Source organism: Falco punctatus (genome assembly GCF_963210335.1).
Source record: "Falco punctatus genome assembly, chromosome: 1".
In the NCBI taxonomy this organism is placed as follows: Eukaryota; Metazoa; Chordata; class Aves; order Falconiformes; family Falconidae; genus Falco; species Falco punctatus.
The window spans coordinates 119,051,952-119,075,883 of NC_137580.1; the positions used below are offsets into that span (position 1 = coordinate 119,051,952).

A 23,932-nucleotide genomic window follows, 5' to 3' on the forward strand; every position below is an offset into this window, starting at 1 on the left:
GTGGGGGTGGGTTCGGTTGCCACGCTGCTGGCTCCTGGACAGGCAGCTGCCTGCCACTGGGCTGTGGCATCAGGGGCTCGTGGGGGTTTGGCCAAGCTGCAAGGCCGGGCAAGGCAGAGCTGTCACAGCGCAGCCCTGGGGTTGTGCTGATGTTCCCCAGCATCCAGAGTGTTTCACAGCTCACAGGCAACTCCAGCTTTTCCTTTTTGGGCCTTTTTCTGAAGAAAGCTGGCTGTCGTGCTGGGCTCCACCTGTCCTCCCCGCCGCCCCAGGGTGACAGCGGGGCCAGGGTGACAGCAGGGCCACGCTGCCCCCTTCAGCACGACCTGCCCTGGGGCCAGAGGAGCGAGGGCGAGACGGGGAGGGGTAGCCCAGGGCGAGGGAGGAACCAGCCCAGGGCGAGGGAGGAAGCAGCCCTGGGGACGTGGGGCCGCTTCTAGTCAGGCGCTGCGCGGGACAGCCCCGTTGCCATGGCAGCGGGGGCCTGCCAGGCCGGGCGCGCGCGGCGCAGCCCCGTCGCTATGGTAACGGGGCCTTCCCGCGGGCGGCGCGCGTCATGGCGGCGCGCATCATGGCGGCGCCCTTGCTGACCGCGGCGCTCTACGGAGTCCGCGGCGGGCGGGCTTTCGGCACGGCCGGTGAGCTCCGAGCCGGGGAGCCCCGGTTCCCCGCGAGTGGGCGGCGGGGATTTCCGGCAGGGGGACGAGGGGGGAGCTCTCGGACGCCTGCGGGGGTGGGCAGCGGCCCGGGCCCACGCTCCGCCCGCCCCGGCTTCTCTCGGCCTCGTTTCTAGCTCTTGATGTAAACCGGGAATTCTCTGCGCTTCCAGCTGCGCTCTGCAAGCGGGCGGCGCCGCTGGGGCCGATGCCCAACGAGGATATTGATGTCAGCAACTTGGAAGCGCTGCCAAAATACCGCAGTTTCACTCGCTACTTCGAGCTGGCGGAGAAGGAGAGCAGGAAGCCCCGCTGGTGGAAGACGTACCGGCAGTACACCAGCCCCCCGGCAGGTACGCCAGGGAGGAGCTGCCCGGCGCGGTTTGGCTGCTGGAGGGGAGGGAAGATGCTGTTGGGGCCACGGGTTGGCACCAAAACCCGCCCTGTGAAGAGCTGGTGAGGCGCTCTGGCACGGGGCTGGCCCTTTTCCCATGTGGGAGTTTGCAAGTGGCTTCAGGGGAAGTGGATGGTGGATTTCTGGGAGGAGGGAGGCAGGCCAGGACCTGCCAAAAGACGTGGAGCAGGGTAACGAAGTGATTCTTTGGGACCCCACTAGTATCAGAGAAGGCAGACTGGGGCCCAGAACTTTAGACCTGCAGCAAATAATATGGTTTGGCTGCTCTGCTGCGCAGCTCGGAGACCAGACCTGCTCACCAGCTGGCAAACCTGTGGGGCTGGGAGGGCGATGAGTTGGGGAAGGAGGAGGGAGCAGAAGTGTGGAGATGCAGAGGTGGTAGAATCAAGTCTCTGGCGTCTTGAAGTCTGCATCTCTTTCACACGCTCTCTTAACGTTTTGCAAAGGTTTTGTGTTTGGGCATTTTGGGTATTCACACTTTTCACGTAATGTGTTTTTTTTATTGATCAGAAGAGCCAAAGATTGATATCAGCCTACCACGTGGTAAGCGGCTGCAAGCAAAGGAAATCAAGGAAAGAAAAAAGATCCTGAAGGAAAACCGCCAGAATGCTGAGATGGAAAGAGCAGCGCGACTCCGGACTGGTCTGTGCCTTGCCACCTGCTCTCCCTGCCCCGGCCGCTCTGGGTGCCCAGCTGCCTCCTGCAGCGTTTCTCTCTCCTTGCAGTGCTGATTCCTCTTGATGAAGTCAGAGCTGAGTGGGAGAAGACCAGCGGCCCGTTCCACAAGCAGCGTGTGGCAGAGCACTGCGGGATATTTCGTGACTTGTTCAAGGGGGCCACGTTCACCCCCTGGGTTACCTTGAAGGTGGAGTACAGCCAAGAAGACGAGTACCTCGTGCCAGTCTACTATGGGAACATGGTGACTCCGTCAGAGGTGCGTGAGGGGAGCTGGGATCAACCTCAACCCCATGGGAAGCCTGTCTGTTTCTGTCAGATGCTTCTAATGGGCATTGGTTGTTCTGGGGGTTTTCTTTTACAAGGATATTTCCTTTGTGATGAAGGAAATACGTTTCTTGGACACGATAAAGATAGAGCTTTGCAACAGGATCGTTGTCTGTCAGCAGGCTGATGTTTATTAATGCTCTGGGGGGCTCTCCGGGTGGGGCTCGGTGGCATGGCTGTGCCCAGTCTATGTTGCATCCTGGCCACACCAAGTCTGTGGGGTTTGTCATGGAAATTGTGATATGGTCTTGATCACAATTGATTTATCTTGATTGGAACTTGTTGTTTGAGTGATTTGCATTCTCTTCCTGTTGCTCTTTTAGGCTTCCAGTCCCCCTGCAGTGTCATACGAGGCAGATAAAGGCTCCCTCTGGACTTTGTTGCTCACAAATCCAGGTGAGTAGCAAGTTTTTTAAAAACATGTTTAAACTGGGTTGTGTCACTCTGCTGTTGGCTAGCTCCTGTTTCTTTTGGCTGCACAGCCAGACACGATGTGGTATCTGTGAAGCAGGGGTGTAGTATATATGCAGGGAAGGTTGTAGCCTTCCCAGATCTCTACCACTTGAGAGATGGGACAGCAACACAACAGGACCTGTGTCACCGTGTAGAGGAAACAATTCCCAGACTCCTATCTTTTGTTTACCTCCAGACTAACTGGGAGGTAGGTTAGCTGATGCTGTTCGCTCTGAGAAACCAAGGCACAGTGGGGTGAATTGGCTGACCAAGAAGGCTTTTAAATCTTGGAATTACATCTGTAGAGTTCTCTGCTACTCATTTTAAGCTCAATCCTATAAGAATTAGTTACTTTTCTGCTAGGAAAGGAATGCCAGGAGGTCTCGAGATGCCCGCTCAGTTCAGAGTGGGTCTGGGCATTCTCATTTTGGGGTTGATGCAAACACCAGGCTGTCCCTAATTCACCCTTTTCTCTTGTGTGCATTTGCAGATGGACATTTAAGAGAGACAGACTCGGAGTACCTCCACTGGCTGGTGTGAGTATATCAGAGCAACATGCTCAGGGAAAGTCCAGGTGGAGCAGGCAGAAACATCTCCAACAGAGCTGGGGAATAAGCATTTGCTAAGGCAGTTCCATGGCTTTCTCTGGTGCTTCTGCTATTAGCTTCTGTATTCCTGTGTTCTGCATCCTGCTAAAGATGCAGTAGCTCCAGGTGTTGCTGCTGTTTGGCGTTCAAATCACTGGGTGTGATTTTTCTTTCGACTATCTGTTCACTTGTCAAGCAGGGCATGTCATGTCAAAACATAGGACAGAGCGATTTGCAGTCCTGGGTGAATATGCTGGTCTTAATGGAGGGAAATGAATGAATATATAGCAAAGTAAACTTCTTTGTGTTCAGGACGAACATCCCAGGCAACGACATCAAGTCGGGTAAGGAGATCTGCCATTACTTGCCCCCCTTCCCAGCCATGGGAACTGGCTACCATCGCTTCATCTTCCTCCTCTTCAAGCAAGACTGCCCCATAGATTTCAGCGAGGATGTTCGGCCGATGCCATGGTAATTCGGGCTTTCACTGGGCAGTTTCACACTTGCTTGGCTTGGCATGTGCTTGTTACTGCTGTGGGAGAGCAGCTCTTTTTAATCTGCACAGTTGTTTGGGGCTGCTTTGAGTCTGTGTCTCACCAGAAACGAGAATCCCAGCCCTGCAAGCGCTGCAGAGTCCTGTGACTTTAAAACAGGCTGTTAAGAAAATGGTTTGTCCTGCCTGGGGCAGAAATGTGCACATTGCTGGAGAAGCTGGGAGATTTTCTTTGGGTGACTTCCTTTTCTAGCCCCGTTTTATAGTCTCTGGGACGATGTGGGAAAGTAGTTTCCTACCAGAGTGCTGCAGGAAAAGAGATTCACCTCAGCTCTTGTGCTTGTGTCTTATTTCCAGCTACAGCCTCAAAATGCGAACCTTCAGCACGTTCGACTTCTACAGAAAGCACGAGGATGCAATAACGCCAGCAGGGCTGGCCTTTTTCCAGTGTCAGTGGGACAGCTCTGTTACTAAGATCTTCCATCAGCTTCTCAGTAAGAAATGCAGCCTGCAGGGATGCTGGAAGGGGCCTGTTGTGGGCTGGGATGTGGCCCTGTGGGCAGCACACAGTCGGTGAGCGAGCTGTTGGCTGTAGGCTCTTGTTTGGTCCTGTCACTGGTCTAGCCTGTTACAGCACAGGCTGGGTACTTAATGAACCTTCCACCAAACTAACAGCAGCCTGAGCAAACAACCTCTAAAAGGCTGTTTCAAATGAGCATTTTAAAATAACAGCATGAGAACCTTCACTGGGACGTGCTTGACCAGCCCTGATCCTGTGTGTGCGTGGGGGGGCCTTGCTGGTGAAGGGAAGGGCCTGGGGTTTGGATCTGAGCTGTCTTGCTAACGTTCTGCATCTCCCCTTTACAGATATGAGAGAGCCTGTGTTTGAATTTGTGCGGCCGCCCGTTTACCATCCTCCACAGTTAAAATTCCCACGCCAGCAGCCTCTGAGGTACCTGGACAGATACCGAGACACTGAGGAGCCCACCTATGGCATTTACTAGGGACCCGGACTCCTCTGGGGGTGCTCTGGTGTACACTGGGATGCCAGCCAGGCAGGTGGGGCTGCTGGCTCCCCTGCATTCACACAGCCATGCAGCTGGGAGCCATCTGCACTTCTGGAGGGAAATGACAGTTTCAGCCCTTCGGCTCCTGGTTTCCCTGTGCTGGCAGCGCTGGGGGCAACAGGAGTTTGCAATGCTGGCAGCTGTGTGGTCAAAAGGCTCCTTAACGAGGATGTTCATAGATGAAAGCAAATCCATGGCCAGGCTGAAATCTTGCTGCTGATCCTGTAGCAGAGCTGATCGGTAAGGGTGGCAGGGTAGAGGCTCCCCAGAGATGCTCTGCCTTGTTTCTCTGCAAGGATCACAGTTCTTCTTTTGCCTGTTTATGGAACAGAGCCAGGCCAGCCTGGATTTTCTGTTCTTACAGTGCTATGGTTCAGGACTGTGTCAGCTTTCATTTGTGCAGTCCTCTTAAAGAGATGAGTCTAATTAAACACACTCTGAGCAATGCTGGCAGAGCTGTCTTTATTGGGAAAAGCTTGGTGTCCCAGCCAGCTGGCACAGAGCTGGGGAGCTCAGCAGGGTGCAGGGGAGAAGGGCAACCCTTCCCTTAGTTGGGGTCACTTTCCACTCTTGGATGGTGTAGCGCGGGAAGAGTGCAGGTACACGGGTGGTAAACATGCACAAGGTCAGCATTGGTGGAGCTGGCTTCTCCCAACAGCCATCCAAGCGTGCGGCCCTCTGCCTCCTTCCCCTCGCTCCCCAGACAGCAAGTACCCGGTGGGAGTAGGTGGGGCAAAAGCAGATCTGCAGGGGTTGGGGCAAATGCGCAGTGGTGGCCTGTCACTCCGCTGCTGCCAGTCCCGTACCCAAGTTGTGCAGAGACTCTGCTTTCTGCGGGGCTCTGCGGGGCTCTCTGCGTCCCGTTTAAACCCCCAAACGCCGACATGCTCTTGCTGTGCCACTGCCTGTTCCCAGTAACATTTTCTGAGGTTCCCCCTTCCTCAGGAAATGAAGAGCCTCCAGCAAACAACTAAGATTGTGCTGAAATGCCCCCCGCTGCTGTTACCAGCTACACCCGAGCTCCCTGAGCTCTCCTCCTGCCCTGAAGGGTTCTGGGGTCTGGTTTAAGCCAGGGTGAATTAGCTGGTGGGGTGATCATAGTGGGAGTGCAGGTGGCCCGCCGTGCCAGGCAGACACACAGGTCGTGTTACACTCCTCTCTTAGCTTTGAATATTTGGTCAGAATTTGCAGATTTGGCTCAAAGAAATGTTTTGGGGGCTGAAGCTGTGCTGGGACATGCAGGGAGGTGTAACAGATCCCAAGTCACCTGAGTCCAGGGGTGGTCTAAGGGGTGACTCTGAGTCTGCCTGTGGTATGGAAACTGTGCTCCGACCTCCCAGCAGCCCACCGGTGAGCGCCACAGCTGCAGCACAGACCTCCCCGCTTGCCCTCGCCTGCGTGGGTGAAAGCAAAGCTGCGCCACACGCGTGGGGAGGCTGCAGAGCTGTTGTGAACAGGCCATCCTGCCAGCGTTCGGCTGCCTGGGAGCGTGCGCGCAAGCGATAGCACGCCTGAGAGGGTGGGGAGATAAGGTTTGGCCTGGAGAGTTGGGAGCTCTTTCTCCAGAGACTGAACTGTATGAAGACAAGGTGAAGCCGTGCTGTGCACAGGCGCCACAGTTGCCCCTGGGCAGAAGACTCCGCCTGACTGATCGTGCAGATGACATCTGTCTTGTGTTTTGGAGTGCTGGTGCGCACGGGTGTTGCAAGGAACCTCGTAGGAAAAGGAGTGGTGGGTGAGCATGGGGGCATGTGCAGACAGCAGGAGCTGTAGTTTAATATGGAAAGATGCAAGGGCGGAATGTGGCCCTGGCTGGCTCCTGGCACGTGCCACAGCCCTTGTCACTGCAGGGGGAGGTGACATGCAGCTGCAGGCAGCAGTGGGTGCCCCTCCCTGCTGGTTCCCAGGCTGGCAGATGCCAGGAGAGCTGTACTAGGGTCTCTGTGCCAGGGAGGACTGCCACACTCTGCCTGGGGGCCCAGCCTGGCACAGGTGAGGGTGCCAGGAAGATCCCTCAAAGGGCAAAAAAGGAGTGAAATCAAATTATACATCATATATGTAGCCGTGCAAACGTGTTCACAAAAATGTACATTGCTCTGAATGTTGTCAGCCTCTTGCATGTGTCTCCTTGTGCTTTGATGCAGCATTTCATTCTCCCCAGAGCCTCCTGCAGCACTTCACAGCTCTCCCTGTTCCCGGGGGAGCAGCTCCAACCCTCCCATTGCCTCCCCGGCGTGTGGCACAGCCAGCATGGCCAGGGGACACCCACTGGGTGTCTCTTTAAGAGCATGCCTGGCTCGGAGCCCTGACCCGCCTCTGGGCTCAGCGTCACTGCTCCTTCCTCCACTGCACAGCTGAGTTTCTATTTCCCCGGCTTCCTACACTGGCTTCTTTCCACCATCACCCCGCTCCCCGGCACGGGCAGGATGGCACTGCCTGTCTCACAGAAACTGGAGGAGAAGCTGGCGTGCTCCATCTGCCTGGAGCTCTTCAGGGTGCCTGTCACCTTGCCCTGTGGGCACAACTTCTGCAAGTGCTGCATCAGCGACCACTGGCGCAAGCAAGAGCAGGCACCTGCCAGGGCCAGCAAGGGCTACACGTGCCCGGAGTGCCGCAGGGCCTTCGAGCAGTGCCCAGAGCTGGAGAAGAACGTCACCCTGTGCAAAGTGGTGGAGCTGGCGCGAGATGGTGAGGTGCGGGTCTCAGGCCCAGAGAGGTGTGAGGTGGCCCATGGCGAGCTGTGCCCGCAGCACGGGCGCCCGCTGGAGCTGTACTGTGAGGATGAGCGGCGGTGCATCTGCTCGGTCTGCACCGTCCAGCAGTGCCAGCAGCACCGGCGGGTGCTTTTCGAGGAGGAGCGTGCTAAAAAGCAGGTAGGACGATGGGTGGCAGGACTGGGGTGATGCGGGGGATTGAGCAAGGGGAGTCACAGCAGCTCAGGTGTGGCATGACATCCGCAGCCACTGTGCTGTGCCCTGCTGTGGGGACATGATGTGGCTCCATGTGATGAGCTGTGCCTGGCCTCAGCTGAACGGGGTCTGGCGTGGGCTCTGGCCAGGGAAATGCCGCCAGTACCTGGATGCTCCCCGAGAAACCAGGGGCTGTCAGGAGCAGCGGAGAGCTGGGTAAATCCAGCAGTACCAGGTGAACAGTGCCATGTGTGACTGTGACCCCGTCATCTACAGGAAACAGCTAAAAAAGGGGTGAAAGACAGCACAGGGTTTCACTCCTCAGTGACCCTGGACACAGCCTCTCCCCCTTCCAAGCTGCCTCCTTCCCTGCCTTGTCCTGCGGCCCTGGGAGGGCTCCCGGGGGCCAGGTGGGCAGCAGTGTCCTGCACTGTGGGATGTTGGTACCTCCCTTTGCAGGCCCTCTTGAGAGAGTCCCTGGAGAAAGCCCAGGAGGAATCGGAGAGGATTGAACAGGTGATGCAGGAGCTGGAGGAGCAAACACGCAACATCAAGGTAACGCTGCGCTCGTCTGTGCTGGGCACATGGCTTGGGAACACGCTGGCACTCATGGCTCTTCCCTACCCAGAACTCCTCCGAGGGGCTCAAATCGGTGATTCTGAGCAAATTTGCTCTCCTGAGGAAAGCTCTGGAGGATTTCCAGTGGCAGATGGTGGCCAGGATAGAGCAAGAGAAGGCTGCAGCGCTGGGACGTGTGGGGGAGGACTGGAACCTCCTGAAGGACCACCTGGATGTCCTCAGCCAGCACAGGGAGAGGGCTCAGTGCCTGCTGGCCTGCCCTGACCACAGGACCTTCCTCCAGGTACTGTCCCGGCTCCATGTCCGTCCCCCCCCTTCCTGGGCACTGCTGGCCCCGTGCCCTTTCAGTGAGAGCAGAGATGTGCTTGACCCCTTTCCCAGGTGGGACACATCTTCAGCCTGGCTCCACAATGTGATGGGGCTGCAGGGAAGGGCTGCTTTTGGGGGGGGGGGGTTCCCTGAAAAGTTGGGGGGGCGATGCTGGATTGGAGCGGGTGGTGCTGCCTGCAGGGCTATGGGGAGCACCTCCCACCCCAAAACTGCTCAGCAAGGCTCTTCCACTGCCAGCAAAACACAAAGTCCACAAAACACCAAGTGCCACAGCCTCTCTGCTCCCCTCAGCCTGACCTTTCTCTGCGAATGTCCCCTGACCCTGTGCGCCAGTCACACCTAACAGCAGATGTTTTGGGGATGTCCCTGTCACCCGCTGAGGAGATGCAGTGTGTGCAGGTAGGATTCAGAGCTGCCGATCCTCTCCAGGCCGGTGCATGGGCGTCTGTTTGTCTGTCTGCAGGAGTTCCCCCTGATCCCAACTCTGGAGAGCCCAGAGGCACTGCTCTCGGTGGAATTTGATGTGGCTGACGTGGTGAAGCCCTTTGCTGAGATCCTTACTGACATCTCCAGGCTCCTGCTGGAGGACCTGCCCTGCTCTGTGGCCCCCAAATCCCCTGACCCCGTTGGCCAAGGTAACCCTTCTGCTCACAGGGCCACCCCAAAGGGCTCCAAGTCATCCCAAACCACAGCCTGGCCCATGTCACTGTGCTGGGGACACAGCTGCCAGGCACATGGGGTTGGGATGGGGGCACGCATCTACTGATCAGCAGATGGGTATTGATGGAGGGAGGATGAGCTGGGTGGCTTCCCTGTGACCTGTTCTCACTGGCAATGCCAAGCCATGGTTGCATGTGCCCATTTCCGGGCTTGGATAAGATGGATTTCCTCCTCCTCCCATCAAAGCTAGAAAGGAACAAGTTTTTGGGTGTCATCACTCAAAATGCCTATTCCCATCTTCCACAGGCCCAGCGCATCCCCTGGGGCCAGTGGTGAAGGTGGTGGCCCCTGTCCAAGAGTGCCAGCTCCAAACTGAGCTTCTGAAAGGTGAGGAGCACGTAGGGGTCTGGAGGGACAGCACCCTGCTGGGGTTCTCAGCAGGCAGAGACTTCACCAAGCTGGGCTCTTCACTGGGAGGAGGGTGGTTGTGGCTGCAGGGACAGGGGCTCCTTCCCTGGCTCTCCCAATCCCTCTCCCTAAATGCGGAGGAGGATGGTGCAGGGCTGGGGTGGATGGGCTGGGGGACACTGCATGTCTGGGAAAGGGCTCGATAGGGGGATTAGCAGCACTAGGGACAGTTTTCCGTGGAAACGGGCTGCCAGTGCCTGGCACCAGGTCAGTTGCTGCCCTGGATTTTGCCCCATCTCCATCCTCTCCTTTTCACCCGCTTCGGGCATCTTGCCCAGGCAGGCAGGCAATGTCAGCAGCTGGGAAGCGAGCACCCAGAGGGATGTGTTATGGGCTGCTGGGCACGGCACAGCACCAGTCCAGAGCCCTGCCTGCAGAGTCCTGCCTGCAGTCATTGCTCTCTGTCCAGGGATATAGCTCTAGAGCTCCCAGCCATGGTTCTTCATGTCCCCATCCCACTCCAGTTCCTTAGGGATTTCCTCAACACTCGTTTTCCCATCTCCTCCCAGTTGGGAAGAGGGCTGGATAATGTTTAGAGTGTGTTGGTCGTGTCACTCTTGTTAGGCTTGATGCCTATGGGACCTTCAAGGATCCCTTCCCTCAGGCCCCACAAAATGTTTTCAGGGTTATTAATAGGACCAAAAAAAATTATTTATGGGCAGCAGGCATGAACCCAGCATAGCTGGGTTGTTTCAGGGGGAAGGTGAGGTGCTGCTGGCTGATAAGTGCCTGTGGCAGGTGGAGTTATCACAGCCCGTGCAGAGGAGAGTGACTCCCAGCAATACAATATTTGCTCACTTAACACCTGGTTTTCTCCCCCTCTGCACACTCACACTCATTTTTTTGCTCTTAAAACCAAGCACATCTCTCCCAAAACGACCACGGAGCCACTGCTGCTTGCTGGCTGTGAGCTGGCTTGTGCAAGGACCACATGAGGCATCGCGTCTCGGTGCCTCGCCAGCCTTTTCTGGGCTGGTTCCGTTCCTTCCAGCAGGCGGGTGGGCAGGTATCGCATCTCACCCCGCTCCCCCTCCCTTCCAAACATGCTACACCTTGTTCCCTTCTATTTTGGGAGCCAGCCCTTCACAGTTTAAACCGCATCACCACTGGGGGGGTTCACACCAAGGGTGTAAAGGTCTGATGATGCATTTCAGCCCCATCCATGCCGTTGCTCTTCCCAGACCACCGCAACCTGACCTTTGATCCCAAGACAGCCAACAAGTACCTGGAGCTGTCAAAAGGTAACCGGAAAGCCAAGCATGGCCTCAGAGCCATCTGCGAGCAGCAGGAGCAGGGACCTCGCTTCAAGCCCTGGCAGGTGCTGTGCACGCAGGGCTACGGCCACGGCCGCCACTACTGGGAGGTGCAGATCTCCAGCCACTCCGTCATCCTGGGGGTGACCTACCATGGTCTCCCCTGGGAGCAGCAGCAGGGCCACAAGTTCAACATTGGGCTGGATGGGGGCTCATGGGGGCTGCAGGTGCTTGAGGATTGCTACCTGGCCTGGCACAAGGGCCGGGCAGAGAAAATCCAGAGGCAGCTGTATAAGAACCTGGGAGTCAGCCTGGATTACAGCAAGGGCGTCCTCTCCTTCTACGGCCTCGGGGAGAGGACGCAGCTCATCCACTCGTTCCACAATGTCTTCACTGAGCTCCTCTATCCTGTCTTTTGGCTGTGTGAGGGGCGAGTGGTGACGCTGAGTCGGAGGGACTGAGCCGGGGCCCCCACGCTGCTCCTTTAGCCGGGCCAGCAACCCCCAGGCTGTGCTGTGACGGAGCTGCAGCCGGAGGCTGTCATGTTGCAAGTGGGACCCCAATGCTGAGGCAGGAGTGAGGTGCAGAGTTTTAACAGAAGCTGATGAGAAGAGGCATGCAAATTAACCCATCTGATTTGCAAATGCAAATATCTTGCTGATTACACAAGTCAGGGCAGGGGAGAGCATGCAGAGCTAAAGGACCATGCCCTCGTGGTGGGGATGAAGTCCCCTGTCACTGTGTGTGGGGGCACGTGTGAGTGCCTGTCCCTGCAGATGGGGTGAGGGAGTGGGATAGGGAGGGTGAAAGAATTGGGGTTTTCCTCTTTTTTTCTATCCCTAGCAAACCTCCCAAGCCTGGAGAAGATTTGGGGTGAGGGGGACCCCAGAGGGGGTGCTGCAGCCATGGGGTGCTGTGGAGCAATGCAGAGGGAGCCCTGTACTCCTCCAGCCCCACATGCAGGCAGGTTCTTCTCCCCCAGCCTCTTCCCGGTCCCCTCTTGCCACTCCCAGACATGGCAGAGCAATTTTTTAGGGTGTCACGCTGCAGTTGCTCTTTGTACAAAGCTGCTTTCCCTAATAAAGTTCTGTTTTCCTACTGGTTTCACCTTGGTGCTGGTGGGAGTCATGGGACCAAGCAGCACTGGGGGTAGGGGGGGATGTGGGTGCCCCTGCTCGTGCATCCATCCCTGCAGAGCCCCGTCCTGCCCCCCTGCATCCTCACGGGACCAGCAACAGGAACCAGCCCCAGGTAGTGAGAACTAGAAGGTGCTTTATTTACGATAGCACTGTGATAAGGAAACCTGGTTTCCTATGGCTCTGCCCCAGCGTTGGTTGGGCACAGAAGAAAATCCAAAGCTTTGATTGAAGCTTTTCCAAGGGTGAGACCGCAGGTCGGGCATCTCCTCTCACCCCCGCAGGGATGCTGATGAGGACTAACGGGGCAAAACTGGGTGCTGGGTTCAAAAGTGCTGAGCGACGTGTGGGGAATGATTCACTTCCGCTTGTTTTCTTAGGGGGGAAAGGGCTTAAAAGGATCAATCCCCTTCTTCGAGGATGGATGCGATTTGCCTTGCTGTGCTTCCTCCTTCACTTCGCACCTACCCCCTCCTCCCAGCCCTGTCCTTGGGTGGGACCTTGGGCTGGCATGGACCCTGGAGCTTATCCAAGCCAAAAAATTGACTCTGTACCCTGCACAGGAGGTGTCTGGAGATCCCATGTTTACCAGCCACGTCCTCATACCAGAAGCACTTTGGTATCTCCCCATCCCCATCCCTGCCAGGTGCCTGCCAGCTCCTGCTGGGTCCCAGAGGAAGAGGGGACAGGGGCTGCAGCCCCTTTTGGCCATGGGAATGGCTGCCATGGGTCTGTGGGCACGAGGGCTGGCAGAAAAGCGCCTGCACCTATGTACTGGGAGGGCTCAGGACCCTCTATGGGGCCACAGGGTAGGGCACAGATCCTGGGGGGCAGTGGGGTTGCAACAGCTTGTAGCAGCAGTTCCCGGGGAGCAGGGGATGCTTGCTGGGGGGCAGCAGACCCCTAGGAGGGGGGATTGGAATGGGCTGGCAACAGCTGCCCTGGATAGGAGATTTGTCGGGGGAGATGTGGCAGCTCCTCCGGGCAGCAGAACCCCGGCGAGGGTCCAGATCCCAGTGGGCTGGATCCTTTGGGTGGTAGTAGACTGGGTAGGGAGCCAGTACTTCCTCAGCAGGGTGGTCCCCCGAGCGGGGGAGTTCATCTCCCAGAAGGCAACAGATGCCGGGGACGGGGTCCAGATACCCGGCGAGGGGAGGAGCGGATCCCGGAGGTGAGACCCTGCCCGGGGGGCGGGTGATTTGGGACCGGGGCTGGGGGGGCGGCAGACCCCCGGCAGCTGCGGGGAGCCGAGCGGGCAGCTCCGGGCGCGGGGAGGCGGAGCGGGCGGGCGGGGCGCGGTGGCCGCCCGCCTCCCGCCGGGGCCGGGGCCGGGGCCGGGGCTGGGGCCGGGGCGGGCGGTGGGGCCGGCTCGGTCGGGGCGCTCAGGGATGGAGACCGCGCCCGGGAGCGCCCCGACGTCCTCCGCCGCGGCGTTGCGGCTGGCGCTGGCGGCTCCGGGGCTGCCCGACGGTCCCTTCGGCTGCCCCATCTGCCTGGACCTGCTGAAGGACCCGGTAACGGTGCCGTGCGGGCACAACTTCTGCCAGGGCTGCCTGGGGGCGCTCCGCCAGCGGCCGGGCCCCCCCGACGGCAGCGGCGGGGCGGGCGGGGCTGCCCGCTGCCCGCTCTGCCAGGAGCCCGTCCCCGCAGCCTTGCGGCTCCGCAAGAACCGCGCCCTCTGCGAGGTGCTGCCGCTGCTGGCGGCCGCCGCCGCCGGTTCGTCCCCCCCGTCCCCTGCCGCCGTGTCCCCGATGGCGCCGGGAGCCGAGGAGGAGGATGCGGCGCGGGAGGAGGGAGCGGCGGTGCTGTGCGACGTGTGCCCGGCGGGGTCGCGGGTGGAGGCGGCACGATCGTGCCTGGTGTGCCTGGCCTCCTTCTGCGGAGCCCACCTGGAGCCCCACCGCCGGGCCCCCGCCTTCCGCGCCCACCGCCTGGTCGCCCCGCTGCGGCGGCTGGAGGAGGGTCTCTGCCCCCGCCACCTCCAGCCCCTCGACGGCTTCTGTCGCACCGAGCAAACCTGCGTCTGCGCCCGCTGCCGTGCCCACGAGCATCGCGCCCATGACGTGGTGCCCCTCGAGCGGGAGCGCGAGCACAAGGAGGTGCGTGGGGTGGTGGGGGGTGGGGGGTGGCGTGGGGGTCCCCACGCGGGGATTACCCCAGCTGTGCTGGTGAGACCCTGCTATGGGGGTGCCCGATGGGGTGCAGGGTCCATGGGGCATCCTGGGTGGGGAGAGCGCGGCACCCCTGGGGGGGTTCATGCTGCACCCACATCCCCACGGGGAACCTAATCACGGTCCCTACGTGGGGGGTGTGCAGGTGTAGCACGGGTGGGATGCCATCTGTGGGGTGGGTGCTGTAGCCCTCTCCCCTTGGGGTTCCCCACGCCAGCATGGGGGGCTCATGGACAAGGTGCTGTGCCGTCAGGGCACCCTGCAGGGTGGGGACAGGCATGAGGGGCAGACCCACTGCCAGCCAGCCCATGGGGTTTTGTCCCACTTCAGGGCCGAACTCGCAGTCCCCGTGGGTGCAGGGCTGGGGGCGAGGGCGCCTGGGACACCCCACCGTGGCCACCCCCGCGGTCACGGGGCACCCGCCTTCTCCGTCTTGTTCCCACAGCTTCGTCAAGGCACTTTTTCTCAGCGTGCTGGCAGCCTGCCCAGCTGCTGCTCTCACTCTTTCAGCCCTTTGTGTCCTGGTGTTTTGGCAGTGGGGTTTTTTCCGTCACTCCCATTCCCAGATGGGGCTGAGTCACCTCCTAGATTCGCAGCCACGAGCCTCCTCGGGAGCCGGGGCTCCAAGCCCAACGTGGTGCTGCCGTTCTGGGCAGTGCTGCCTCAAACACGGGAGAGGCCTCTGCAGGGCTGTAGGCAGATGGGAGCCTGTGAGGCTCACGGCGTGGTGGCAGCTCCGCATTGGCACGGGGCATCTGGAGATCTTGGGGGGGTGAGAGGGTGTTGTTTTTTCCAGGGGAGAGGTTGGGGGCTGCAGACATGCTGGCAGGGAGCACAGCAGCAGCACTGAGCCAGCTCCCACATCCTCATGGGCTCTTGGGACAGCAGGAAAACCCTTTTTCTGGCATTATTAGTCATCAAGTTCCTCAAAATAGAAAGTGTGTGTGATCCCAGCCCCAAGAAGCTGTTGAGCCTCAGCACACTGCTTGACAGCACCTGCACTGCCTCTGTGACTGCTCTCTGCCACTGCCCTCGCGCTGCGGAGTGGGAAGGATGGATGGGGAAAGCACATGCTCCCCCTCACGGGGCACAAGCACCACAGGGTGCTGGGACTGGGGGCTGAGCACTGAGGGGGGAGCTGCCCCAGTTGGGGAGTGTAGTGCCCTCCTGGCTCCCAAGGGACCTGTCCTCGTGATGGGCAATAGCTGGCGCCAACAATAGCCTGTCAGGAAACTCCACGTTCGGACGGTGCTTCCTTTGCAGCCGCGCAGCACCCTGCGCTCCCGGGCTGGTTTGCTTTCCTCCTAACCAGAACCCTCCAGGGGACTCAGCGCTGCATTTCTGAGCGCTCCGGTCTTTCCTGCCTTTCCGCACCAGTCCCAGGTGGATTTTTTGCAGCCTTGGGTTACACACGGAGAGCGTGCGGCTTAGCTGCGCTTGCTGCGAGCACTGCCCAGTGGTTTTGCTTTCAAATTCCTATTTTGTTTGGTTTCTGCTGGGACCAGGGTGGGGAGTGTGGAGCTGGCCATGACCCTTTGCAGCCTGGCTGCTCCTTTAGATTTCCAGCTGAGTGAGAAGGGGTGTTCACAGGTTGGTTGTTGCAGGGGAAAAAAAAGGGAAACAAGTTGTGATTCCCCTTGCACCCTCCACCCAAAGCCTGACAGCAAGGTCGTGGTCAGAGGTGGGGCTGTGGGTTGAACTTAGGGATGAAGCTGGGTCCCCCATGCCTCCTGCTGCTGGGGTCAGGGGGCAGAGCTCAGCACTTGTCCTTCATGTCCGCAGGCCCAACAAGCCAAATTCCTCAGCGATGCGGAGAACGAGCTGGAGGAGCTGGCAGTCACCATTGCGCAGGCCAAGAAGATGGTGGAGCTCATTAAGGTGACTCTGCGATGGCTTCGGTCCCTTAGCATGGTTCTGCTGGGCCGGGGAGCAGATGCGAAGGGGCCACTTTGGGGCACATGGGGTGTGGAGGTGGTGGTCACAGGGGAGTAAGTGCTCTGTAAAAAGATGGTGACCCTGGCAAGGAGCCATGGGGATTCTCGCTCCTCATTTCTGCTAACCCTCATGGTATCTCTCGTTGCTTTCATCTGCAGCCTGAAAGGAGAGACAGGGCAAGGACCGTGCCAGGCTGTCTGCCAGCTCTTGCACTTTCTTTCCCCAGGCTCACAGGGGTTTTGGTCCCCTTTGGCCCTTGTGCAAACGTGTCACTTCACAGAGCTGAGAGCTGGGTGCTGCGTGGGGGACAAGGGTGTCCCTCGCCTGCAGGAGGTGACTCTGGTCTCTCTCTCCCTGCACTCAGGGTGCCGCCACGAAGGAGAGGGAAAGAGTCGAGAAGCTCTTTGCAGAAGCCTCTGGGGCCCTGGCGACCTTCCAGAAGGAGGTGGCCAGTTTCATCGAGGATGGGGAGCGGTCCATGCTGGGGGAGGCCGAGGCCGATCTCCGCTGGAAGGAGGAGAGACGAGCCAAGCTGGCCCAGTGCAAGCAAAACCTGGAGAACGTCCCCAGCACCGACACCATATACTTCCTTCAGGTGCCTGGGTGGGATGGGGCGAGGAGAAGGAGCTGGTGACATTGTCTTTTAGGGGTTTGGCCCGTTTCATGTGGAGCTGGGTGCCCGAGCCCTGGGGTGTGAGGCCTGCAGGGTCTCACTCCTGTTGGCACAGTCCTCTCCTCGCCTTGCTCCCAGGGGGACTGGGTGGCCAAGACTTTTTCCTCCACCACCCCCACCTCCATCCTGGCTGTGACTCAGGAGAAGCTGATGTGCTGCCCAAGCTGAGTACCTAGGTGTGGGGGGCAGAGAGCGAGAGGTCGGGGTCCCCCACTGCCACCCCCCCTTCCTGGCAGACTAGCAAGGGACCTTTTTGGGAGGAGATGCTGCTCCATGTGAGGTGGGCATGGTCTGGGTCCAAGTTTGAAAGAGAGCAAAGGCACCAGGAACGCGTGGCCAGGAAAGCGCTCTCCTCCCTTATGCAAGGTTGTCCTTGGGCCAAGTCCTGTGAGCTGCCAGTTCCCAAATCCTCTGGGGCAGGGTGGGGTTGTGGAACAAGAGACAACTTCGGCTTGTTTGAAACCTCCTGAAACTGTCTTTTTGGCTCAGGAATTTCAAGCCTTAAAAGTAGCCATGGAAGAAAACCTCTCCCCGGCTCTGAGCTTCCAGAATGAGCTGAACTTCACCAAATGTACCCAAGCCGTGGGCGCTGTGAAGGATGTGCTGTCCGCTGCCTGCAAAACCCAGTGGGACCACTTGCAGGGGAAAGGAATGGATGGGCTGAGTTACCAGGAGATGGAGGAAGGTTTGTGTTCACCCAGCCCCTCTGCCCGGAGCTCATCCTGTCACCCTTTGTCCTCCTGTGTACGTGGGAGATGCCTGCAGGCTCAGTGGCCCCTGCGAGCGCTGGCCCCTCTCCCTCCGGCCCTGCAAGCTGCCCGGCACGGTTGTGCTGCACGTTGCACAATCCCTGTCTGGGCTTACGGCTTGTCTTTGAGGTTTTATGAATTTTTCCACGGAGACTGGAGACTGGAGAGGCAACAAACAGCCTGGGAGTTAGGCAGGGCTCTGCGGGACGAGGCAGGTGGCCAAAGCGGCCTCTCGTGAAAGGGAACTCTTTCTTCCCAGGACAGACGATCTTCTTCAGGGGGCAGTCTGTGGTCTCCCAAACCTGCCAGGGTTAGAAAGCTGATGTGGCAGCTTTCTGCCATGTTCTCTCATTTAGCCTGAGCTCTCTCCTCTTGTTTTCTCAGATGCCCGTGGGAATTGCAGCAGGTTCCTTGCCCCACCTGCCCACCTCCCTGGGGTGGCAAAGGTGACACCTGTCCTTTCCCGTGTCCAAGCTGGCAGGGATGCGCAGGGGGAGCCAGGGGTGCTGGCTGGGGCTTGGGGGCCACAGCAGCAGGTAGCATTGGGGCGTCAGGCCAGGGGTGATGCTCCATTAACACCCTTGTTTGTGGCATCAGTTTCTTTGTTGATGGCAAACCCTCCCGTTCCTGTCTCTGCAGCATTGGCCGAGTCCCGATTTCCAGACAAGTCAAACAACCCTGCCTGCCTGGAGAGCCGCGATTACTTCCTGAAATGTAAGTGAAGGACTTTTGCTTTGACAGTTGTTGCTAAGGTCCATCTTCCCTTTCCTCTTTCCCAGTGGGCCAGCTCCTTCCCGCATGCCCTGCCTGTGCTGGTCCCAAGGTGACAGCTGGCAGGAGCACTGCCGCCACCAGAGGAAATATTGCTCAGCTAACAAGGAAGGCTCTTTGCTTTCCTGACAACAGTCATAATTTGTTTAGGTGATTTCCCACCCCCACCCCCCCCCCTTGTCTGTGGTTCTGCTGGACCAGCTGCCAGGGGGCTGCAGATGTACTGTGTCATTTCTGCTGCCTTGCAGCTCTTGACAAGTTGGATCCTCTGTTAAATTGAATCAGAGTTTGTGCGTGCATCTGCCTTGTTTACTGCAGAGCAGCGGCCTGATAAGGGTCAGCTTCAGCAGCAGCAAGCAGAGGGATAATTCAGTGGCCGAGCAGAGACAGTGGGGCAGAAGGGGCTGAGGCTGGAGGGTGCAGGGCTGGGCTTGGGGTCCAACACCCTGCATGACCCTCCACAGCCTTAGAGGAGTTATGGGGTCACCTACTGAGATGTCCCCAGTGGACAAGATCTGCCCCAGCAGCACCAGTGCACCCTGTGGGGAGGGCAGCAAAGGCTGGGCTCGAGCAGGGTGTGCTGTGCCGCTGCTCTAGGGTTTGGACATGCTGTGGGTTCAGACCTGCAACGCAGTCAGCAGCGATACATGTCCAGGGCTGTTCCCACTGGACATCCCCTCTGTTCGGGATCCAGTGGCAGTTCTCACTGGCCCCCCACGCTGGGGGTTGCCTCTGCTCCTGTGGGAGCCATAGGGCAGCGAGAGCCGACTACAAGGAGCAGTTGGTTTGTAGCCATCATGTGCCTGGCTGGTCTCCTGTATTCTTGGGGTCCCTCCCTGCCGTGGTTGTTTGTGGTTGCCTGAAACCTGCTTTTTTTATGGAATGCTCCTACTACCACTGTCAGGTGGATCCTCTGATGTCTGGTACCATGGCTGAGCTCATGTAGCAGCCCCTGTACTCTGTCCTCTGCCAGGTTACCTGTATTCATCCTGCTTATGGGAAGTATCAACTCTTTCAGCTCCTTATCCTCATGTGCTGAAATTGGCCTAGGGATTTAAAAGCAAGGAGACGGACTGATGGTAGAATTCAGAACAGATTGTGCTAATCACTGAAGTCTGGAGCAGGGCATCAGAGCAGGGAGAGCTGGGGGGATGTCTACCTGTTTCCCTCCTCATCCTCATGTCTCCTTCTTGCCCTGCACAGTTGCCTTCATCATTGACCTGGACAGTGACACGGCTGACAAGTTCATCCAGCTGTTTGGCACCAAAGGGGCCAAGCGGGTGCTGTGCCCCATCCCCTACCCGGAGAGCCCGACTCGGTTCATCAACTGCGAGCAAGTGCTAGGTTTGAACCTCATGAACCGGGGCAACTACTATTGGGAGGTGGAGCTCATCGATGGCTGGGTCAGCATCGGTGTCATCGCCGAGGACTTTGACCCCCGAGAGTCCTACAACCGTGGCCGCCTGGGGCGGAACGAGAAGTCCTGCTGCCTGCAGTGGAATGGACAGAACTATGTGGCCTGGTTTGGTGGCTTTGAGTCTGTCATCCAGCAGCCATTTTTCCACACAATCGGGGTTTTCCTGGAGTACTCGGAGAAGGCCCTGACCTTCTATGGAGTCAAGGACTCCAAGATGACCTGCCTGCAGCAGCTCAAGGTCTCCCATTTTGCCAAGGGTCAGTTTGACCCATTCCAGAACAAGATCAACCACCAATTTGCCTCGCTTTTCTTGTGCAAGCTGAAACCAGCCTTCTTCCTGGAGAGCGTTGATGCCCACCTGCAGATCGGGCCACTGAAGAAAGATTGTGTTTCGGTGCTAAAGCGTAGGTAACTGCCAGGCGAGCGGGAGCACGGGAAGACCCAGAAAAGTCTCTCCTGCAGTGTATTGCTGCTGTCATGGCTTCTTTTTGGTAGTGTTGTATTTCTTTGTGGCAGCCTTCTTTCCTTGCTCTGTGCTTTTTGTGACCCAGGCATGGATGAAGCTGCCTGGTGGGCAGAGCCGTGGGCTGGGAGCCAGGAGGGAGCTGGATCCCAGTGCCGGCTCTGCTGCTGGGCTGCTGAGCAAACTTGGGCGAGTCTCTGTGCTGCTCCCTGCCCCTCAGTTTCCCTTTCTAGACGTCAGGGATCACGACACAGCCTTTCTTGGTAAAGTGTATTGCTCAGGAGCAGTGCCACATAGATTTGAAGCTGTATCTTGGCCAGCTGCCGGGCTGCCCTGTCCCTGTCCTTTATATCTGCTCATGCTGCCCTGGTGACTTGCACAGATGCTCTGCTTTGTGCCTTATCTCGGCCTCTGTGTCACGGGCGCTTTTTTTAAGCGCTGGCTCATCGACATCTTCCACATGCTCCTCATGAAGTGCCTTTGAAGTAGCAAGCCCAGCGTGGACCGGGTGAACCCCCAAAGCAGATGTGGTTGCTTCCCCCGTGCTTGCATCACTGTTGTGCCTTGGCGTGGGTGAGCAGGGTAGCAGGGTGCTCCGGGGCGGCTGGGATCCAGAGGAGCTCAGCTGGGCAATATGCTGCGGTGATGCAGTACCTCTCCTTGCAGGGCTGACCACCCATTAGTGCTGCAAACATGAAATGAGGATCTTTGCCCTCGCTCACAATGCAGCTGGTGGGTATATTGAATGCTGGTCTGTGGGCAGGCTCATGTGGGAAAAGCCATGGTCCCATGCGTGTTGGAGCCCCATGGCCACGGGGCTGTTCCCAACACAGCCAAAAATCCCAGCTGGGAAAGGGGAGCAACTTCCTGCCGAGAAGCAGCAGCACCGTTCCTGCCTTGGGATGGTGAAGCGAGCAGCACAAAACAGTTTTGAGGGTGTGCTTTAAGTAAATTTGTTCCTTGGGAACTGCTTACCAAAGCTTCACAGCCAAACTTTCCCTCATGTTTTTGATGACCCTACTATTTTAGGGGATTTTAGTACTGTTAAACTCCCAACTCTTGATGTACCCTGGGCACAACTGAGCTGTAAATGTACCCCTTAGCTTGGAGAGCATTTTAAGTGACAAAGAGGTGCTGTGAATATGTCCCAGGGCAAATGGTCTGTTTTAGGGACAGCTGTGAGCACATCAATAGAAGGTGCAGCATCAGTCAGTTATTAAATGACCCTTTAGGCTCTAGCAATAAGTAACAATTAACAAAAACCACTCTCAAGTAAGTGTCCCCTCTGGGAAAGGTGGAAACAAGGCTGAGAGCCAAAAATGCCCATTCACGTGTCCTAAGGGAGCTTTTCCAGAAGAAAAATACAGAAATACTGCCTGTAAGGGCGGCACAGTGCAGCCCCTGTCTCAGTGCAGCATGCCTTTCCACAAGTTTATTTTTTCTGGGATTAGTTTGCTACCTACCACCCAAAGCTTGCTTTACAGAATTGTAGTGCTGTGTAATGTATACCTAGAGAGAAAATATATTGGGTCAGGTTCTTTGCTGGTGTGAATCAGTGGTAACACATCAAGGGTCAACAGGGATAGAAAATGGTCCATTTAGCTGAATATATGAAATGTATACATATTCCCCAAAGGATAAGCTGGAAATCATAGTGGTATATTCAAGGGGAGCCAAGGGAAAAAAAATGAGCATGAATAAAAAGGCAGCCACGAAGCCAAGGGGTCTGAAGTTAAAGCCATATTTACATAAACACTGAGGCTTAAAGAGCTCCTTTACTGTAACTCGTTTGCCAGCACTGCCAATTCCTGCTGGTGCGGGCAGAGGTGCCGGCTGGCCCCCAGCAAATGGCCACTGCTGCATTTGAGGGGCTGAAGGGTCCAAACTCAGCCGCCCCCTCCCCAGGGCAGGGCTGGTGAGTCGCTCTGGGAGGTTGACCGCTGGGATGTCTCTGCAAATCCCTTCTCATCCTCCTCCGCATGCGGCGACTCCAAAAACGCTGCAGGCAGTGAGAAAAGGAAAGGTAGGGCTTCCAGAGTGAAATCTTCGAATGAAATCTTGGCATTTCCCGGCCAGCAGGAATGCTGCCTGGACTTCTGTCCAAATAGGAATTCAATTCCTGTGTCCTGAGCTCCTACCTCAAAACGGCTTTGTTTGGCTCGCGCCAGTCGCTTTCATGCAAAACTCAGCCTTCGCACGAGATGTCAGTGGTGACACAGTGCAGGCATCGCTGCTGTTTTCCTAACGCAGGGGAGGGCTTGGTATCAGAAATGCCTTACCAGACAAGAAAGGTAGAGACGTGCAACAGCCCGTGCGTGGTCGTGTCCCGAGAGGAAGAGGAAGGTAACCTTGATCTCTGCTGCACGCCTGCAGGAAGAGCTCTCACATGTGGGCTCCCAGCTCGGTTCTATCTGGGCCCTAAATCTCATTTATTCAGGCAAAACTCCCACCACTCGCAGCGAGGAGTTTTGCCAGAGTAAATACAGCAGATCTGGGCCTTTGCCCCATTTCATTTCACTGTAGGCGGATTGATTACTCCGTGGGGAAACCCATGCTCAAGTCATGCATCCCTCCCTTCTCCATGTTGCCCAATGCACAGACGCACGTCTCTGAACTCCTTCAGGGTTTGGGATAGTTCGGAGAGATCCTACGTCTTTCCCTTTCCATCCTGTAACCACATGGGAGCAGCTCAGGAGGACACGTCTGCGCTTGGGCTTTGCTTCTCGTTGTGCCACTTGTGTTTGCTTAATTCACCTCCGCCCCGAGAGCTGGGATGCCGGTGTGCAGCTTTACGGAGGGTTTTGAGGGCTCCCCGCCCTCTCCTTCCTGCTGCTTGCTTTTATCCCCGTTGGAAGTGCTATAAATCCTCACGGTTTGGGGCATAAAGCGATTTCTGACTGATTTAAGACAGGAGCAATCCCCTCAGGGTGTTGGATCAGAGTTTGCTCTGTGTTGCCAAAAAATTGGGGTGTAAACTGGAATGATTAGGAAATGTGCAGTATGCCAGCTCTGGATCACTGATTCTGCTGCAAACGAAGGGCTGAATGTGTGATGAGTTTAGATGAATAGATAGCAGTTGGCAATTTAAACAGCCCTTTCTGTGTTCCCTTGGGTTATTTCTGCTGTCACAGAGTGTTCTTTTTTTTTTAATTAGGATTTTTAAAATACAGTTAATGTAGAGTATTTTACATCGTGTGAAAAAACTGTAACAGAATAATATAATGATGTTAGAGACTATGACTTGCCATTAAATACTATACAGATATTGCTCTGGGTTGTCTTTTCTTTAAATACCAGACCATTAGAGTTGTCCCATTATCTCATGTTTATTTTTCTGTATCCTGGACATCTGGCATGAAATAACACAGATTTTATTTTTTAAGTGTGTCTAAAGGATATTTTTTAAGTGTGTCTAAAGGAATTGTGCCAAATACACATTTTTATTGCTTGGCTGCAAAAGCAGCGGAAGAATCCTAAAATCCAGTAACAATATTGTCAGTGCAGGGTAATTCAAAACAATGTATTGTCTTAGTTCTCTCTTCTACCTCTGTCCTCAGCTTAGAAATAACAAAGATGAATAGATTAGGCACTTTTTCCTTAGCGTTTTCAGTTTTTAAAAGAGTAAATTTGCAAGGTTTTCTATGTGAGGAGGAGGTCTAGAGCTTTCCATGCACACTGGCACTTATACTGGCACCTATACTGGCACCTTTTTTAAACGAAGGCTGCGTTTCTAAATACCAAATAT

At 56.9% G+C, this 23,932-nt stretch overlaps 3 protein-coding genes across 5 annotated transcripts; all 3 read left to right on the top strand.

The window, feature by feature from the left end:
• The first annotated feature begins 508 nt into the window (after nt 1-508).
• LOC308059260 (large ribosomal subunit protein mL38-like) lies at nt 509-5,118 on the top strand. 2 transcript variants are annotated; one of them, XM_080376287.1, is made up of 9 exons: nt 509-638; nt 830-1,009; nt 1,582-1,713; nt 1,797-2,005; nt 2,397-2,469; nt 3,017-3,062; nt 3,426-3,584; nt 3,964-4,179; nt 4,474-5,118. In XM_080376287.1, the coding sequence occupies exons 1-9, from the start codon at nt 557-559 to the stop codon at nt 4,493-4,495; spliced, it is 1,119 nt and encodes a 372-aa protein (XP_080232413.1). In that variant the 5' UTR covers nt 509-556; the 3' UTR covers nt 4,496-5,118. The 2 variants fall into 2 exon arrangements, with proteins under 2 accessions (XP_080232413.1, XP_080232412.1); XM_080376286.1 differs by having other exon boundaries at nt 3,964-4,100.
• A 1,102-nt stretch (nt 5,119-6,220) lies between these two features.
• Nucleotides 6,221-11,975, top strand: TRIM65 (tripartite motif containing 65). 2 transcript variants are annotated; one of them, XM_080376261.1, is made up of 6 exons: nt 6,221-7,546; nt 8,042-8,137; nt 8,211-8,444; nt 8,955-9,126; nt 9,458-9,538; nt 10,774-11,975. In XM_080376261.1, the coding sequence occupies exons 1-6, from the start codon at nt 7,100-7,102 to the stop codon at nt 11,331-11,333; spliced, it is 1,590 nt and encodes a 529-aa protein (XP_080232387.1). In that variant the 5' UTR covers nt 6,221-7,099; the 3' UTR covers nt 11,334-11,975. The 2 variants fall into 2 exon arrangements, with proteins under 2 accessions (XP_080232387.1, XP_080232388.1); XM_080376262.1 differs by having other exon boundaries at nt 6,223-7,546; nt 10,801-11,975.
• A 92-nt stretch (nt 11,976-12,067) lies between these two features.
• Nucleotides 12,068-23,452, top strand: TRIM47 (tripartite motif containing 47). Its single transcript, XM_080376248.1, has 6 exons — nt 12,068-14,107; nt 15,962-16,057; nt 16,479-16,709; nt 17,277-17,472; nt 18,176-18,250; nt 19,511-23,452. The coding sequence occupies exons 1-6, from the start codon at nt 13,397-13,399 to the stop codon at nt 20,134-20,136; spliced, it is 1,935 nt and encodes a 644-aa protein (XP_080232374.1). The 5' UTR covers nt 12,068-13,396; the 3' UTR covers nt 20,137-23,452.
• Nucleotides 23,453-23,932: the final 480 nt, after the last annotated feature.

What these genes read in the sequence shown, in the direction of transcription:
- LOC308059260 (XM_080376286.1), top strand. Translation starts at nt 557, where the DNA reads ATGGCGGCGCGCATCATGGCGGCGCCCTTGCTGACCGCGGCGCTCTAC. An exon ending in GCGGGCTTTCGGCACGGCCG is followed by an intron (nt 639 to 829) that starts GTGAGCTCCGAG and finishes CTGCGCTTCCAG; the next exon opens with CTGCGCTCTGCAAGCGGGCG. An exon ending in GATGTTCGGCCGATGCCATG is followed by an intron (nt 3,585 to 3,963) that starts GTAATTCGGGCT and finishes TCTTATTTCCAG; the next exon opens with CTACAGCCTCAAAATGCGAA.
- TRIM65 (XM_080376261.1), top strand. Translation starts at nt 7,100, where the DNA reads ATGGCACTGCCTGTCTCACAGAAACTGGAGGAGAAGCTGGCGTGCTCC. An exon ending in ACCACAGGACCTTCCTCCAG is followed by an intron (nt 8,445 to 8,954) that starts GTACTGTCCCGG and finishes GTCTGTCTGCAG; the next exon opens with GAGTTCCCCCTGATCCCAAC. An exon ending in CCAAACTGAGCTTCTGAAAG is followed by an intron (nt 9,539 to 10,773) that starts GTGAGGAGCACG and finishes GATGCATTTCAG; the next exon opens with CCCCATCCATGCCGTTGCTC.
- TRIM47 (XM_080376248.1), top strand. Translation starts at nt 13,397, where the DNA reads ATGGAGACCGCGCCCGGGAGCGCCCCGACGTCCTCCGCCGCGGCGTTG. An exon ending in GGGAGCGCGAGCACAAGGAG is followed by an intron (nt 14,108 to 15,961) that starts GTGCGTGGGGTG and finishes TCATGTCCGCAG; the next exon opens with GCCCAACAAGCCAAATTCCT. An exon ending in TTACCAGGAGATGGAGGAAG is followed by an intron (nt 17,473 to 18,175) that starts GTTTGTGTTCAC and finishes CTGTCTCTGCAG; the next exon opens with CATTGGCCGAGTCCCGATTT.